The sequence below is a fragment of the Phascolarctos cinereus genome, unplaced genomic scaffold (assembly GCF_003287225.1).
Source record: "Phascolarctos cinereus isolate Bilbo 61053 unplaced genomic scaffold, phaCin_HiC Scaffold_7;HRSCAF=346, whole genome shotgun sequence".
NCBI lineage: Eukaryota > Metazoa > Chordata > Mammalia > Diprotodontia > Phascolarctidae > Phascolarctos > Phascolarctos cinereus.
In genome coordinates this window covers 150,458,141-150,471,027 of record NW_027556180.1, presented here as the reverse complement: position 1 = coordinate 150,471,027, position 12,887 = coordinate 150,458,141, and the positions used below count along the sequence as shown (strand labels likewise).

Genomic DNA, 12,887 nt, shown 5'->3' with positions numbered 1-12,887 from the left:
GAATATTTTTTTAAAAAGGGATCTTATTTTCCTTGATGAAGACGTTGTAAAATGAGATGACAATAAATAGATTTTTTAAAAAATTAAAATTTCAGATAAAAAACAAAGTACTATTTGGTTTATATAAAGAGACAGGGAAATATATGAGGCTAAGGATGCTATTATCAGGAAACATTCACAGACAAATTTTGAGAGATCAAAAGATAAAGCTTAAACAATTCCTAAGTATCTTGAGCACTTAGTTTAGTCCAGTTTAAGCTGTTAAAGTAGAAGCTAGACAGAAAAGAAAGCAGACTTGATCACAACAGAAGCAACCTTTCCCCTCTAATCTCCAGTCCAAGGCCCTATCCACTAAATTGCTAGAATTCTCTCACTTCCTTCAATGGGTGTGACATCTCCTTGGTTGTGGGTACTTTCTCCTCTGATACAGATTGCAACCTCTCTTTTTTACTTTCCTGAAGTTACATGCCTTTCCATCAGTCTTCCACAGTGAATCTCCTCAACTCACTGAAGACTTTCTCTAGGTCTTTTATGTTTTTGGGCTACAACTAAGGCAACACTTGGCATGTCTGTCCATCATCTCCTTGTCCTTGTCCTTGATGAAGTCCTCCACTCACAAGCCATCACTGGTGGTATGCTGTAGCCTTATACCAACCATGCATTTTATCCACTATTATGAAATTTGGAAGTTTCTGAGAGTCCCTCACTCCAATGAATTAAAAACTAAAGGAACTCAAAAGCTCATAATTTTTAGAAACCTGAAAAAGAACTCTTGTCATTTATATATTTCTAAATATTGCTACAATTTTATTTAACCAAAGAATCATTTCTCTCAAAGTTATAAAAAAAATCACTCTTCACCCAGTTACTAAAGGAGCTAGGACAGCAGTCATTTTCTGGACTAGAGTTTGGAAATATCAATGGAATGCCAAAGTTTGCAAATGGCTTACTCTTCTTCCACCAAGTAGGTGAATCCTGATATTTAAGGATTTAATTTTATCCGTATGGCAACTGCCTCTGCATCTTAGTAGACACTGTTCTTCAGTTACTATGGCCAGGAAAACCCATTACCTGCTGGCCAACTTTCTGATTATTATATTTATTTGCTGCTGTAAATTGTATGTCTAACTCTGTTCCATTGATCTAACCTTCTATTTCTCAGCCAGTACCAGGTAGTTTTGATAATTACTGCCTTATAATATAGTTTAAGATCTGGTATTACAAACCTCCTTCCTTTACATTTTCCCCCATTATTTCCCTTGATATTCTTGACTTTTTGTTTTTCCAAATGAATTTTATTTTTTTTTTCTAATTCAGTAAAATAATTTCTTGGTAATTTAAGTGGGATGGCACTGAATATACAGTTTGGGTAAAATCCTCATTTTTATTATACTGGCCCTGCCTACCCATGAACAGTTAATATTTCTCCAATTACTTAAATCTGTATTTGTATAAAAAGTTTTTTTTTTATAGTTTTGTTTATATAGTTCCTGGATTTGTTTTGGTAAGTGTACTCTCAGGTATTTTGTATGGTCTAGACTTATTTTAAATGTGATTTTTTTTTTACTATCTCTTCTTGCAGAATTTTGTTATATATGTATGTGTATATATATATATATATATATATATATATATGTATGTATATGTGTGTGTGTGTATATATATATATATATATATATATACACACACACATATACATACATATATATATATATATATATATATATATATATATAGGAATGCTGATGATTTAGGGGAATTTACTTTATATCCTGCTACTTTGCTAAAATTATTAATTGTTTCAACTAATTTTTCAGTTGACTAATTAAAAGCTCTTCTAAGTTTAGTTATACCAGCCTTTGGACAACAGTGCACTAGTTGGCTTCTTCTTAAAGTTGCTGCAGTTTGTTAAGGCCTTCCAGAGCTAGGATTCTGTACGCATAGAGCTCAGGGTCACCTCCACATCACAACTAGACTTTGGAGTAGAACAAGAGAAAAAAAACCCCACAAACCTTTTTAAGTAGTTTCACTGTTTTCAGAAGTCACCAAACCTGTTTCTTTATTTTTGAAGAAACAGTATTAGCTAGGTTTTTCTAGTAAGAAGCAGACTTTGTGGAACTGTTATATGCTCTAGCCAGGTGTATTTACTTGGGAGTACCCACTCGTAGTTAGGGATAAAAACAGGTGTGTTTATTTGTATCAGGACTCCAGGATTTGCTCCCTGGTAAGTATCTGCCCCTGAAATTCCTAGTGTTGACAAAGGTTTATGATACATCTTAATGTACATGTACACACAGGTTATTGATATTATGAATTTAATATAACATGGTTCCATATTCTGAGGAGCTCTTGGTACTAAGTAACTTTAAAATTAATTTCTACTCCATTCTCAAGCATTTCAGACAACATACACTTTACAAGTCTTAATAAGAATGGATAAAAATGCTTTTATGAAGGACATAGATCTCGCCTGATCACTAACTCTATGTTTAATGTCTCTTACCAGCAACTTTGGGCTTTGACTATAAAATGGAGATGCAGAATCCTGGAGTAATAAGGATCTTAGTAACTTCCCACTCAATGAAAGAATTCTTTCTTGAGGAGGCCAGAAATGTGATCAACCAAACTTAGCTTAAACATCTCCACTGATGGGGAATATCTTACAAGCAATCTGTGTCATTACCAGATAGCATCAGTTGTTATAAAAACATTTTCTTTTATCAAGATGAAGTCTGTACCTTCTAGCAAAATGACTGAATTAAAAGTTGTATCTAAATTTAGGGACTCTAACTGAAAATAGCTAAAAAATGCTTGTAAAAAACCAAGAATGACCAAAAGAAGGGAAAAAGAAGGAAATTCATATAGAATTTCAGAGAGAAGAATGAGTAGGGAAAGAAAAGCTATTTATAAAATGAGTCAGTGCCACAGAATAAAAGAATACTACAATAAATCTCCCACATAAGAGAGTAATTCTGCAATAAATACAACCACAACCAAAGAAAAGAAAATGGAATGTTCAAAAAAACATCAAAAGTCTCAAGAAAGCCTAAAAGGCAGCTAGGTGGCACAGCAGATACAGCCAAGAAGACCTAAGTTCAAATCTGGCCTCGGTCACTTCCAAGCTATGTGATGCTAGGCAAGTCACTAAACCTCTGTCTTTTTTTTTGTTTCCTCAACTGTAAAGCTGGGATAATAAGAGCATCTTGGACCACCCAGGGTTCTTGTGAGGGTCAAATGAGATAATATTTGTAAAGCGCTTAACACAGTACCTGGCACATATTGAGTACTTAATAAATGCTTAAAAAAAAGAACTGAAGGAAGAGACAAGGAATTAAATCAGAGCTCTTATTGAATAATTAATGCAGTAAGAAGAAAAGGTATAGATTGGGGGAAAAATCTTTGTATAATCTATTTGTGATGAAGTCTAACATTCACAATTTAAAGGGAACTGATAAAAATACATTAAGAGCCATTCCCCTAACAGAAAAGTAGTCAAAGAAAAATAGTTTTCTAAACCATGAAAAACCACCTAAAATGTTCACAATCATAAATAATCAGAAAAATGCAAATCAATACTATCAGGTATCACTGGGTACTCATCAAGATTGCAAATATGGTAGCTTATGGGAAAACACAGGAAGACAATCGTTCTAATTCTCTATTAATGGAGCTAAGAAAAGGTTTGATTTTCTCCCATTAGAATGTAAGATCCTTGAGGGCAGAGACTGTTTTGCTTTTTTTAATTTTGTATTCCCAAGCATTTAAGAAATGTTTGCTGAAGCTCTTTTTGTGGTAGATAAGAATTGGAAATCAAAGGGATGCCCATCAATTGAGGAATGGCTGAACAATTTGTGGAATATGACTTTGATGGAATATTATTGTGCTATAAGAAATGACAAACAGGATGATTTCAGAAAAATCTGGAAAGACTTACATGAAGTGATACAAAGTCAAGAGAACCAGGAGAATGTTGTACACAATAACAGCAAAATCGTATGAAGAACTGTGAATGACTTAGCTATTCTCAGCAATACAGTGATCCAAGACAATCCCAAAGGACTCACAAAGAAGCATGTTATCCACCTCCAGAGAAAGAACTGATATTATCTGAATACAGACTGAAACCTGTTGTTTTTTCACTTTCTTTCATTCTTTTTTTTTATTCTAATCTTCTTGTAAAAAATATATGGAAATGTTTTACATGATTGCACACGTATAATCTATATCAGACTGCTTACCATCTCAGAGAGAGGAGGAGGGAAAACAGGGAGGAAGAGAGGGAACTTGGAACTCAAAACTTAAAAAAAATGTTAAAAATTGTTTTAACATGTAATTGGGGAAAATAAAATATTATTTAAAAAAATAAATGCTGGTTGATTGATTGTTCCTGGAAAACAGTTTGCAAGAAAAATTATAAAAATTTTCATATATTTTAAACCTCAATATTCTACTACTGAGTACTGAAGGAAGTCATCACCAGCAAGAAAAGATCTATACAGACAAAAACTTCTTGGCAGCACTGTTTTTGTAAAAACAAAAAGCTAGAAACAAGATATGTTCCAATGACTGGGCAAGTCTTAAACAAATTACAGTATAGCACTGTAATTGAATGTTACTGTGCAATAAGGAATTGGTAATATGAATTCTGAAAAACATACGTAGACTTGAGTAAAATAACATATTTTGGAGAAAGGAGAATCAAAAGATATACAACAGCAGGAAAAAATGTAAATAAAATCAATGTACAAAGGGAACCAATCGATTAAACCCATAAGTATCATACTGTCAAAGGAAGGCATACATCCCTATTTTTAGGGAATGAAAGCTATAAGGCAGGGTTTAGCGATTTTTTTTAAGTGTCTGTGGTGTTAAACAGAATGTATCAATAAATATAAATATTTGACACATAAACAAAGGCTGTTGCTGTTCTGTCATTTTTAGTCAAATCTGGTTTTTCGTGACCCCACTGGGGGTTTTCTTGGCAAAGATGCTGGAGTGGTCTGCCATTTCCTTCTCCAGGATTTAGAAAGAACTGAGTTTAAATCCAGCCTTACTAGCTGTGTGGCCCTGGGCAAGTCATTTAAGCCTTTTTGCCTAGTTTCCTCATCTATAAAAACATATTCCTCCTTAACGGTAGTATTTTAGCCACAGCTCTTGCTGTTGCTTCCTTCAATCACTAGCCCTGAACAGACTCCATTATTAAAAGAAGTATTTACATACTAATTGTCTGAAGATAATCAGAATCTATGAGGTGTTCAACACCTAACTGAGGTTTTCTTCCTAATGTGATCAGAAGAATAAAAAAAAAAAGCAGAAGAACTTTGGATTGGATAAATATCTCTAGCATTTTATTTCAGGAATGGATGCAATACTTGTGTATTTCATATTTCCCTTTGTGAAGGGAAGGAAGGAAGCATTTATTACAAGCCTCTGTGCCAGGCACTGTGCTAAGTGCTTTACAAATATCTCATATAATCTTCACAACAACCTTGGCAGGCAGGTGTTATTATTATCCCCATTTTATAGTTGAGAAAACTGAAGCAGACAGCTTTGTTAAGTGACTTGCTCAAGGTCACACAGCTAGTTAATGTCTGAAACCAGATTTGAACTCAGGTCTTCCTGATTCCAGGAACAATACCCTATGCACTATACCACCCACCTACCTTTAGGGACTTATAGAATCTCTGCCTCATGAATGGTGAAACTTTCACATAGTTAAATAATGACTAATGTCAGTCATCTCGTAGCATGACAGCTCCTCTCCGCAATTGTTGTTTAGTCATTTCAGTTGTGTCTGACTCTTCATGACCCCATTTGGGGTTCTCTTCGCAAAGTTACGAGAATGGTTGGCCATTTCATGCTCCAGCTCATTTTACAGATGAGGAAACTGAGGCAAAAAGGATTAAGTGACTTACCTAGGATTACACAGCTAGTAAATGTCTTAAGGCCAAATTTGAACTCATGAAGATGAGTCTTCCTGACTATAGGCCCTGCACTCTAGCCACTGCACCATGTAGCTGCCTCTAGAAGCTACACTGTAAACTGATTCAGATGATCTACAATGGATGGATCTATGTGGACATTTAGTTTGAGGACGATTTACACACCTTGCTAAGTCCTAAAAACCTACCTATGATGGAACTGCTGCCCTCTCAAATAGAGGAAGGTTGAGAGAACAACACAGTGGACTTAATCTACAGTTTTCATTTCAGATCCTTGACCCATCTGTCAGGTGAAAGAAGGTAGATTTACTATAGTTTCTATTGAACTCTGAAGATAACATCCAACTGAACTGAAATGATATACAATGTGGTCAAATGCATGGTTGGAGTAAAAATATTTGGGTTTCAATTGTACAGCAATTTAATGGCTGTATGGTCCTGTAAAAATCATTTTACCTCTCTGACCTTTAATTAATTCCTCATCTATATGGGGATTAGGGGTGGTAGGGAGGGAATGAGCATTTATATGATACTACTGTGTGCCAGGCAATATACCATAGCTTACAAATATTATCTCAGTTGATCTTCACAACAATTCTAAGGTAGTGCTGTTATTATCCTGATTTAACAATTGAGGAAACTAAGGCAAACAGAGTTAAGGCGATTTGCCCAGGGTTAGCTACATAGCTAGTCAGGAAGTGTCTGAGGCTGAATTGAATGCAGGTTTTCCTGACTCCTGAATTAGAACTTAACTCACTGACACCTAAGTGCCTCTAAATCATAAATGAGAGTAATAGCACCTACTTCACAGGACACACTTACATAAAACACCTTTTACACCTTAAAATACTATATGAATGTGAGCTAGCATTATTAATTGCATTATAATTCTCAGGCAGAATAAAATAGCAAATTCCAACATAAATAAATCATAATCATACCTAGAATAGCTCACATTTATGTAGTGCTTTAAGATCTATAAAGCTTTACATACATTAACTCATCTGATCCTCACAACTCTATGAAATAGGTATTACTGTTATCCCCATTTTATAGACAAGGAAACAGGGTCACATTGCTAGTGTCTGAGGTAAGATTCAAATTCAAGTCTTCCTGACTTTTTCCCACTCTCTATCCCCCTCACTATCTAGCTGACTATTAGATAAAGTTAAAAAGGCACAATGAAGACATTGAATAAAACCATTCACCTTTCAGATGAAGTCAGAGTTTAATGTATATGTATATATACACTTATTTTTCCTTTATTCACAACAATAATCAAAAGCCAGATTTCTGATAATCTGACATCTTATTCTTTCTCTTTTCATCTGAAACTGATTTATATGGATGTGAGTTTTCCATTATCAGGTGAAGGCTAGATTTTTTTGCTTAGGATTCTTTTTACACAGTTGAATGACCTCTTGTCCTTGGGGTATATTTGCCTTACTCTTGAAGGCCACACTAGATACAGAGTAGTAGCAAAATCCTACATAAAGATCTTATATCTTTACACAATCCTGTATAAAAACTACAGCTAGCATCCTATGCTAAGGTCACAACTTGGTGGTTGTTAAGAACTTTGTTTATGAAATCTTGCATTCCATGCTATGGGACAAGATACAAGCTTTTGAGACTATCTTTTTCATCTGTGAAGAAGACCGTTCCCCCTTTCCCTCCATCACTGGATACTGTCCAAGACATATTCAGATATGAAATTGTCTTTTATATCAAGGTTACCATATATGGATCAATATTCCTAAATTAGAATCAGAAGGAAGTCATCTACTCCAATGCTTTCATTTATTTTGGGAGGGGATTTTCTAAAAAAATTATTTTCTTTAAAAATTCTAGCCAATGACAAGTCAGATCAAATACCACACAAAACATAAGATGCTTCCTGTTTTTCATAGTTTCTTTTTTGCTTTTCCGAGATTATCATTATTTGGACTATTTAACATAGGGATGTTTATAAAAATTATGAATCACTCTTTTCCCCAGATGGGGTGAAAGGCCCTAAAGAAATGGCATCAAAAGGCATCTCAGTGCCACAGTGAAAAGAAAATCCAAATGTTCCCAACCTTCAGAAGACACTGAGCCTCCTCAGGCAACTCAGGTTCTCTTGGAGAAAATCACCTAGAAGGAACCCACTGGAGCATCATGCCTTTGAGTTCTCCCCAACTGCTGAGTCAATAATGAAGAAACCTGAGGACAATAACACCTGGTACTGACTGTGCCTGTCCAGCCAACAAGCATCAGATTAAACAAGCTATAAGGAAGTTGTGTTACATCAGTATGTCAAGGACAATACACTGCTCTGGTCTGATGGAGAGCAAAATGCCCATCTCTGACTCATTCCTAACTGTGATGGTTTGAATGCTGCCAACAAAACTTCAACCATCTAAGTCATATCCAGCAAGAGTGCTACATCCCCAAAAACAGGTTTCCCGTTACAAAAAAATACATATACACCCCAAACTAAAAACATTAAACACAATAATTTTAGTATTCGACTGAAAACATGTATGGGCTTTATGATAACTCAATTCATCTGGTACCAAGTCAGAGTCTTTCATTTTACCCTCTTATGAATAAATACTTCCAGTCAACTAATTAGGGATGTGATGAATAATTTCTCATTTCAGTGAAAGACAGATAAACAGTAAAGGTTATCCTTACCAAAGGGCAAGTCTGTGCTCAATTTCCTTGAGAAAACTTGTATGAAATTTGTGCAAAGGTTCGAAGTTAGAGAAGATGAGACTTTTTAGGGTTTCAGGCATCGATTCATCCTTGCTCACTGTGCTCTGAAACCACTGGAAGGAAGGAAAAAGAACAAAATTGCAAGTATAAAGGTTAAAAAATGAATTTTTAACTTACATAGAATTAAACCTAGAGTCAAATGAAATTACACGCTAAAAGCAGTCCACTATGGGATTTTTAATAACTCAAGAGATTATTACAAGGCATATTACCCATATGGATGGGCACATTATTTATGGATAGGTATAGCTTTTACACATAAGGGGGTAAAAAGTACTATTTCTCTCTTGTTAGCTCTTTTCTAGATTTGGGATAATTTGACTGTCATAACTTGGGTAAATCTCTCAATAGGAAGCCCTTCAAACCCAATCTGTATTAGGCTGCATCTGCTTCAAGCCACGATTTGTGATAGAGATACTTAGTTGCATGCACCCACCAAGTGTATACTCTTCCTCACTTCTCACAGGGTTGGTTCTGTTCGTTTGTTTTTTAGGGAAAGTGTTTTGTAAACCTTAAAGTGATAAATAAATCCAAGTGTCTCAAAATCTCAGAATTGGGAGGGAACTTAGCCACCAGATCTAGCCCAGTCCATTTAGGAAAAAGAGTCCCTCCAAGGACATATCCTCCAAGTAATCATCCAGCCTTTGCTTAAAGACCTCTAGTTAGGGGGAAACCATTACCTCTTGAGGAAGCCCATTCCACTTTGGGACAGTGTCAATTGTTAACAAAATATTTCTTACCACCAAACCTAAGTTGTCATATGCAAAGCTACTAGTCATTCCATCTACTCCTTTATCCAAGTCATTGACAAAAATGTTATCCCAAGCACAAGACTAACCAAGAACCTTGGAATAGCCCAAATATTAGACCAATTCATCTAATAAAGGATCTTTGGATGGTATTTTATCTGGCTTGTCATTGGCTAGAATTTTTAAAGAAAAAATATTTTTTAAAAAGGCCCATCCAAAATAAATGAAAGCATTAGTCTGGATGACTTCCAAGACTGCTTCTAAGACTTCTAGACCTCTTTCCAAGCTGACACAACCATTAATGACTACTCTCTTGAGTGTAGGCATTCAACCAATTCTAAATCCCTCCAGCTATGTTATATAGACTTAGAGCAAGGGTTCTTAACCTGGGGCCTGTGAAATTTTTGATAACTGTATTTCAATATAAGTGGTTTTCTTTGTAATCTTTGTATTTTATTTCATGCACTTAAAAACTTTATTTTGAGAAGAGGTCCACAGGGTCCACAAGACTGCCAAAGGTGTCCATGAAACAAAAAAAGGTTAAAAAGGTTCTATAGAGGCACACCTTTTCTACAAGAATAGCATACTCTACTTAATCAGATGCTTTGCTAATAAAATCTAGACAAGGTATACCTACATTATTTCCCTGATCTATCAGTTTAGGGATAAAAAATTAAGTAGAATATGGTTTTACTTGTTTTTATCAAAGCCATGCTAAATCTTCATGATGACTACTTCCTTTTCCAGATATTCAATAGCCATCCTATAATAATCCATGCTAGAATTTTGCTTGATTATAATTTCTTTAGCCCTGATACTCCAATTAAAAAAAATTAACAACTACATCACACTTTGTGTAGATCTACATACATGGGGATCAGATCCTACACCTTTGTTAAAAATGACAGAATTCTAATATGGCTAAACAAGCAGCACAATGAAAAAAAAGAAAAAGAAAAGGAAAAAACAAGCAACAGAATGCTACTCTGTAAGTATAAGGTCACTTAGGTCAAGGAGTTTGGGCTAGTATTCCATGATAATGAATAAAAACTCAATAGATCTTAAATAATCTCTGAAGTGCCTTGCTCTTTTCTAAAATCCTGAGACTAGATTAGGTATCTTCAATATTTAAGAAAAGAAATTTAAGCAAGGAAGGCTAGAATCCGTTCCCAAGACAAACTAGAATAATAATAGGTACTTTTTTTGGGTGAGGTGGTGGTTGTGGAGTTAGATACTGCTGTCAGGATTGATTTTGTTATCAAAGTTACAATGAGGCTTCTACTCACTTCCAGGTCTCCCTAGGGTGAAAAGAAGTGACTACATTTTGACAACCAGCAAAACACAAAGTGTTCTGGATCAGTGCACATCAGAAGTAAAATGTTTAATTCATATTTCCAACACTATAGAATTTAATTGCTTCTTTTGCATTTTTTAAGCCACAATTACTAAAATTATTTTGCAGGGTACATTCCAAACTAAACACACTACAGACGTCTAATCAGTCTCCAAGGACCAAAGTCCTTTTCTCTGTATGCAGAGTCCTTTCATTACATGCACAGAATTTAAGAAGACCCAACTTCCTTATTAATGATAGAGTGTAGATACAGGTAAAGTATCGCTGAGGAAAAAATGGAGGCTGAGGACAAAATATTAAAATTAAACATACTGAAGTGATGACTTCAAGATCCTTCAGATAGGTCCTTTCAGTGGTAGATACTTCTTTAGCAATGAAATATGCTTTGTCAGTTGGAAATCTCTGTAAAATGCAAAACACATAGGTAAAAGAAGCTAGATCTTAAGAGACAAATCTCAGAGTGAAAAATGGTTCTATTGCTAAACCTAAGTGTCTGTTATTTGTATATTTGGGGTAGCTGGTATCAAGACTAAGCTCATATGAGCCTTTCTGATGAGCTAGAGAAGTGCCCATGGAATGGGCTGGCAGAACAGAAACAGCACCTAGTACTGTTTTTCCTCATTTTTTTTTTTTACAAATTTATTTCTTTTTTAGGTGAAAAATCTATTCTTTGTCACTCCCCCCTTTGCCTCATAAGAATAAAAGACAAAATCTTCGTAACAAATACTCATAATTAAGGACAAAGTTTAAAAAAGGTTATGTCTCAAACTGCACCCAGAGTCTGACACCTCTCTGTCAGGAGGTAGGTAGTATGTTTCATTGTGAGTCCTCTGCAATTATGGTTGGAGACTGCAATGATCAGAGTTTTTAAGTCTTTCAGAGTTGCTTGTCTTTACAATATTATTGCTATTGTTCTCTGCATTCTGCTTGCTTCACTTTGTGAAGCAAGATTTCTCTGAAATGAAATGAAACCTCTGAAATAAAACCTTTCATCATTTCTTATAGCACAATAATATTCCACTATATTCACATGCTATAATTTGTTCAACCATTCTCTAATTCATGGGCATCTCCTTCAGGTCCAGTTCTTTTTCCCTCAAAGAAAGAATTGCTAACAAGATTGCATTTTTTTGTTGTTGTTCTTTTTGTTTTGTTTTGCACACAGGCATCCTTTTTCCTCTTTCTTTGATTCTTTTTGGGATATAGGCTTAGTAAATGAAATCACTGGTTTAGGAACTCATTTCCCCTTATTATTAATCGTCATCAAAAAGAGTTAGTGTTGTACCAAATAATGGAGAGAGTTGTGAACTTGGAGAAGAGAGATCTAGATTTGAATCCTAGCAATGTTACTTAGGATTGTGGCCAGGTATTTAATCTTTCAGTTTCAGTTCTGTTGTATGTAAAAAAAGAGTAATAACATCTGTACTTCCTACATTATAGGGGTGTGGGAAGGAAAGTACTTCACAAATCTTAAAGAGAGCTACTTTTTTTTTTATTTTCAAAACATCTCCTGGGCACAAAATAGATACCATGGAATTTTATAGAGCTGACAAAAAATACACAATCTCAATTTGTGTGTGAATTTTTTCTAAAAAGCTAAGTTATCACTTATTCTGTGGTTTGGAGGGTTTTTTTAAAAAAAATTCTTCTATATTAAAAAGAATTCATTAACACCATATATTTCGTCTGACAAGAGCACTATCTTGCCTCCCTGAAAAGAATGGAGACATCCTGGAGCAGCAACTGAGAAGAACAAACAAAATCCTTCATGTGATTGATTTGCATTTTTAAACATGTCCTTCTATCTACTATTGAAAAAATATTACCTAAAATGGAAGGAAAGGGTTAATTCCCAAAGAAAAACATAAGATGGGGATATGATATTGTCTAACCTTTTCCTCATATGCTTTTGCTCCATTTTGTCTGGTTATGTCTGTGTGTTTAAAAGGCCAGTACTACCTTTCTAGTTTTATTGCTTAGATTTAACATTACCAGTTCAGTTTCTGTGAAGAGAATGTTTCATAGGAATAAACTGAGCCCTTTTAGGGTGAAAATGAAAGATCTTGCTTATTTGTGGTTGGTTTA

The 12,887-nt window shown here is 34.8% G+C and overlaps 1 protein-coding gene across 2 annotated transcripts in view; it reads right to left on the bottom strand.

Moving 5' to 3' along the window:
- The window catches only part of FARP1 (FERM, ARH/RhoGEF and pleckstrin domain protein 1), a 338,317-nt gene that overhangs the window by 45,393 nt on the left and 280,037 nt on the right, over nt 1–12,887 (bottom strand). For both annotated transcript variants that reach the window (XM_020963963.2, XM_020963962.2), the window contains exons 15-16: nt 11,115–11,204; nt 8,619–8,752 (exon numbers count right to left, since the gene is read on the bottom strand). In XM_020963963.2, coding sequence (XP_020819622.1) covers nt 8,619–8,752; nt 11,115–11,204 — 224 coding nt within the window. The remainder of the gene's footprint in view (nt 1–8,618; nt 8,753–11,114; nt 11,205–12,887) is intronic.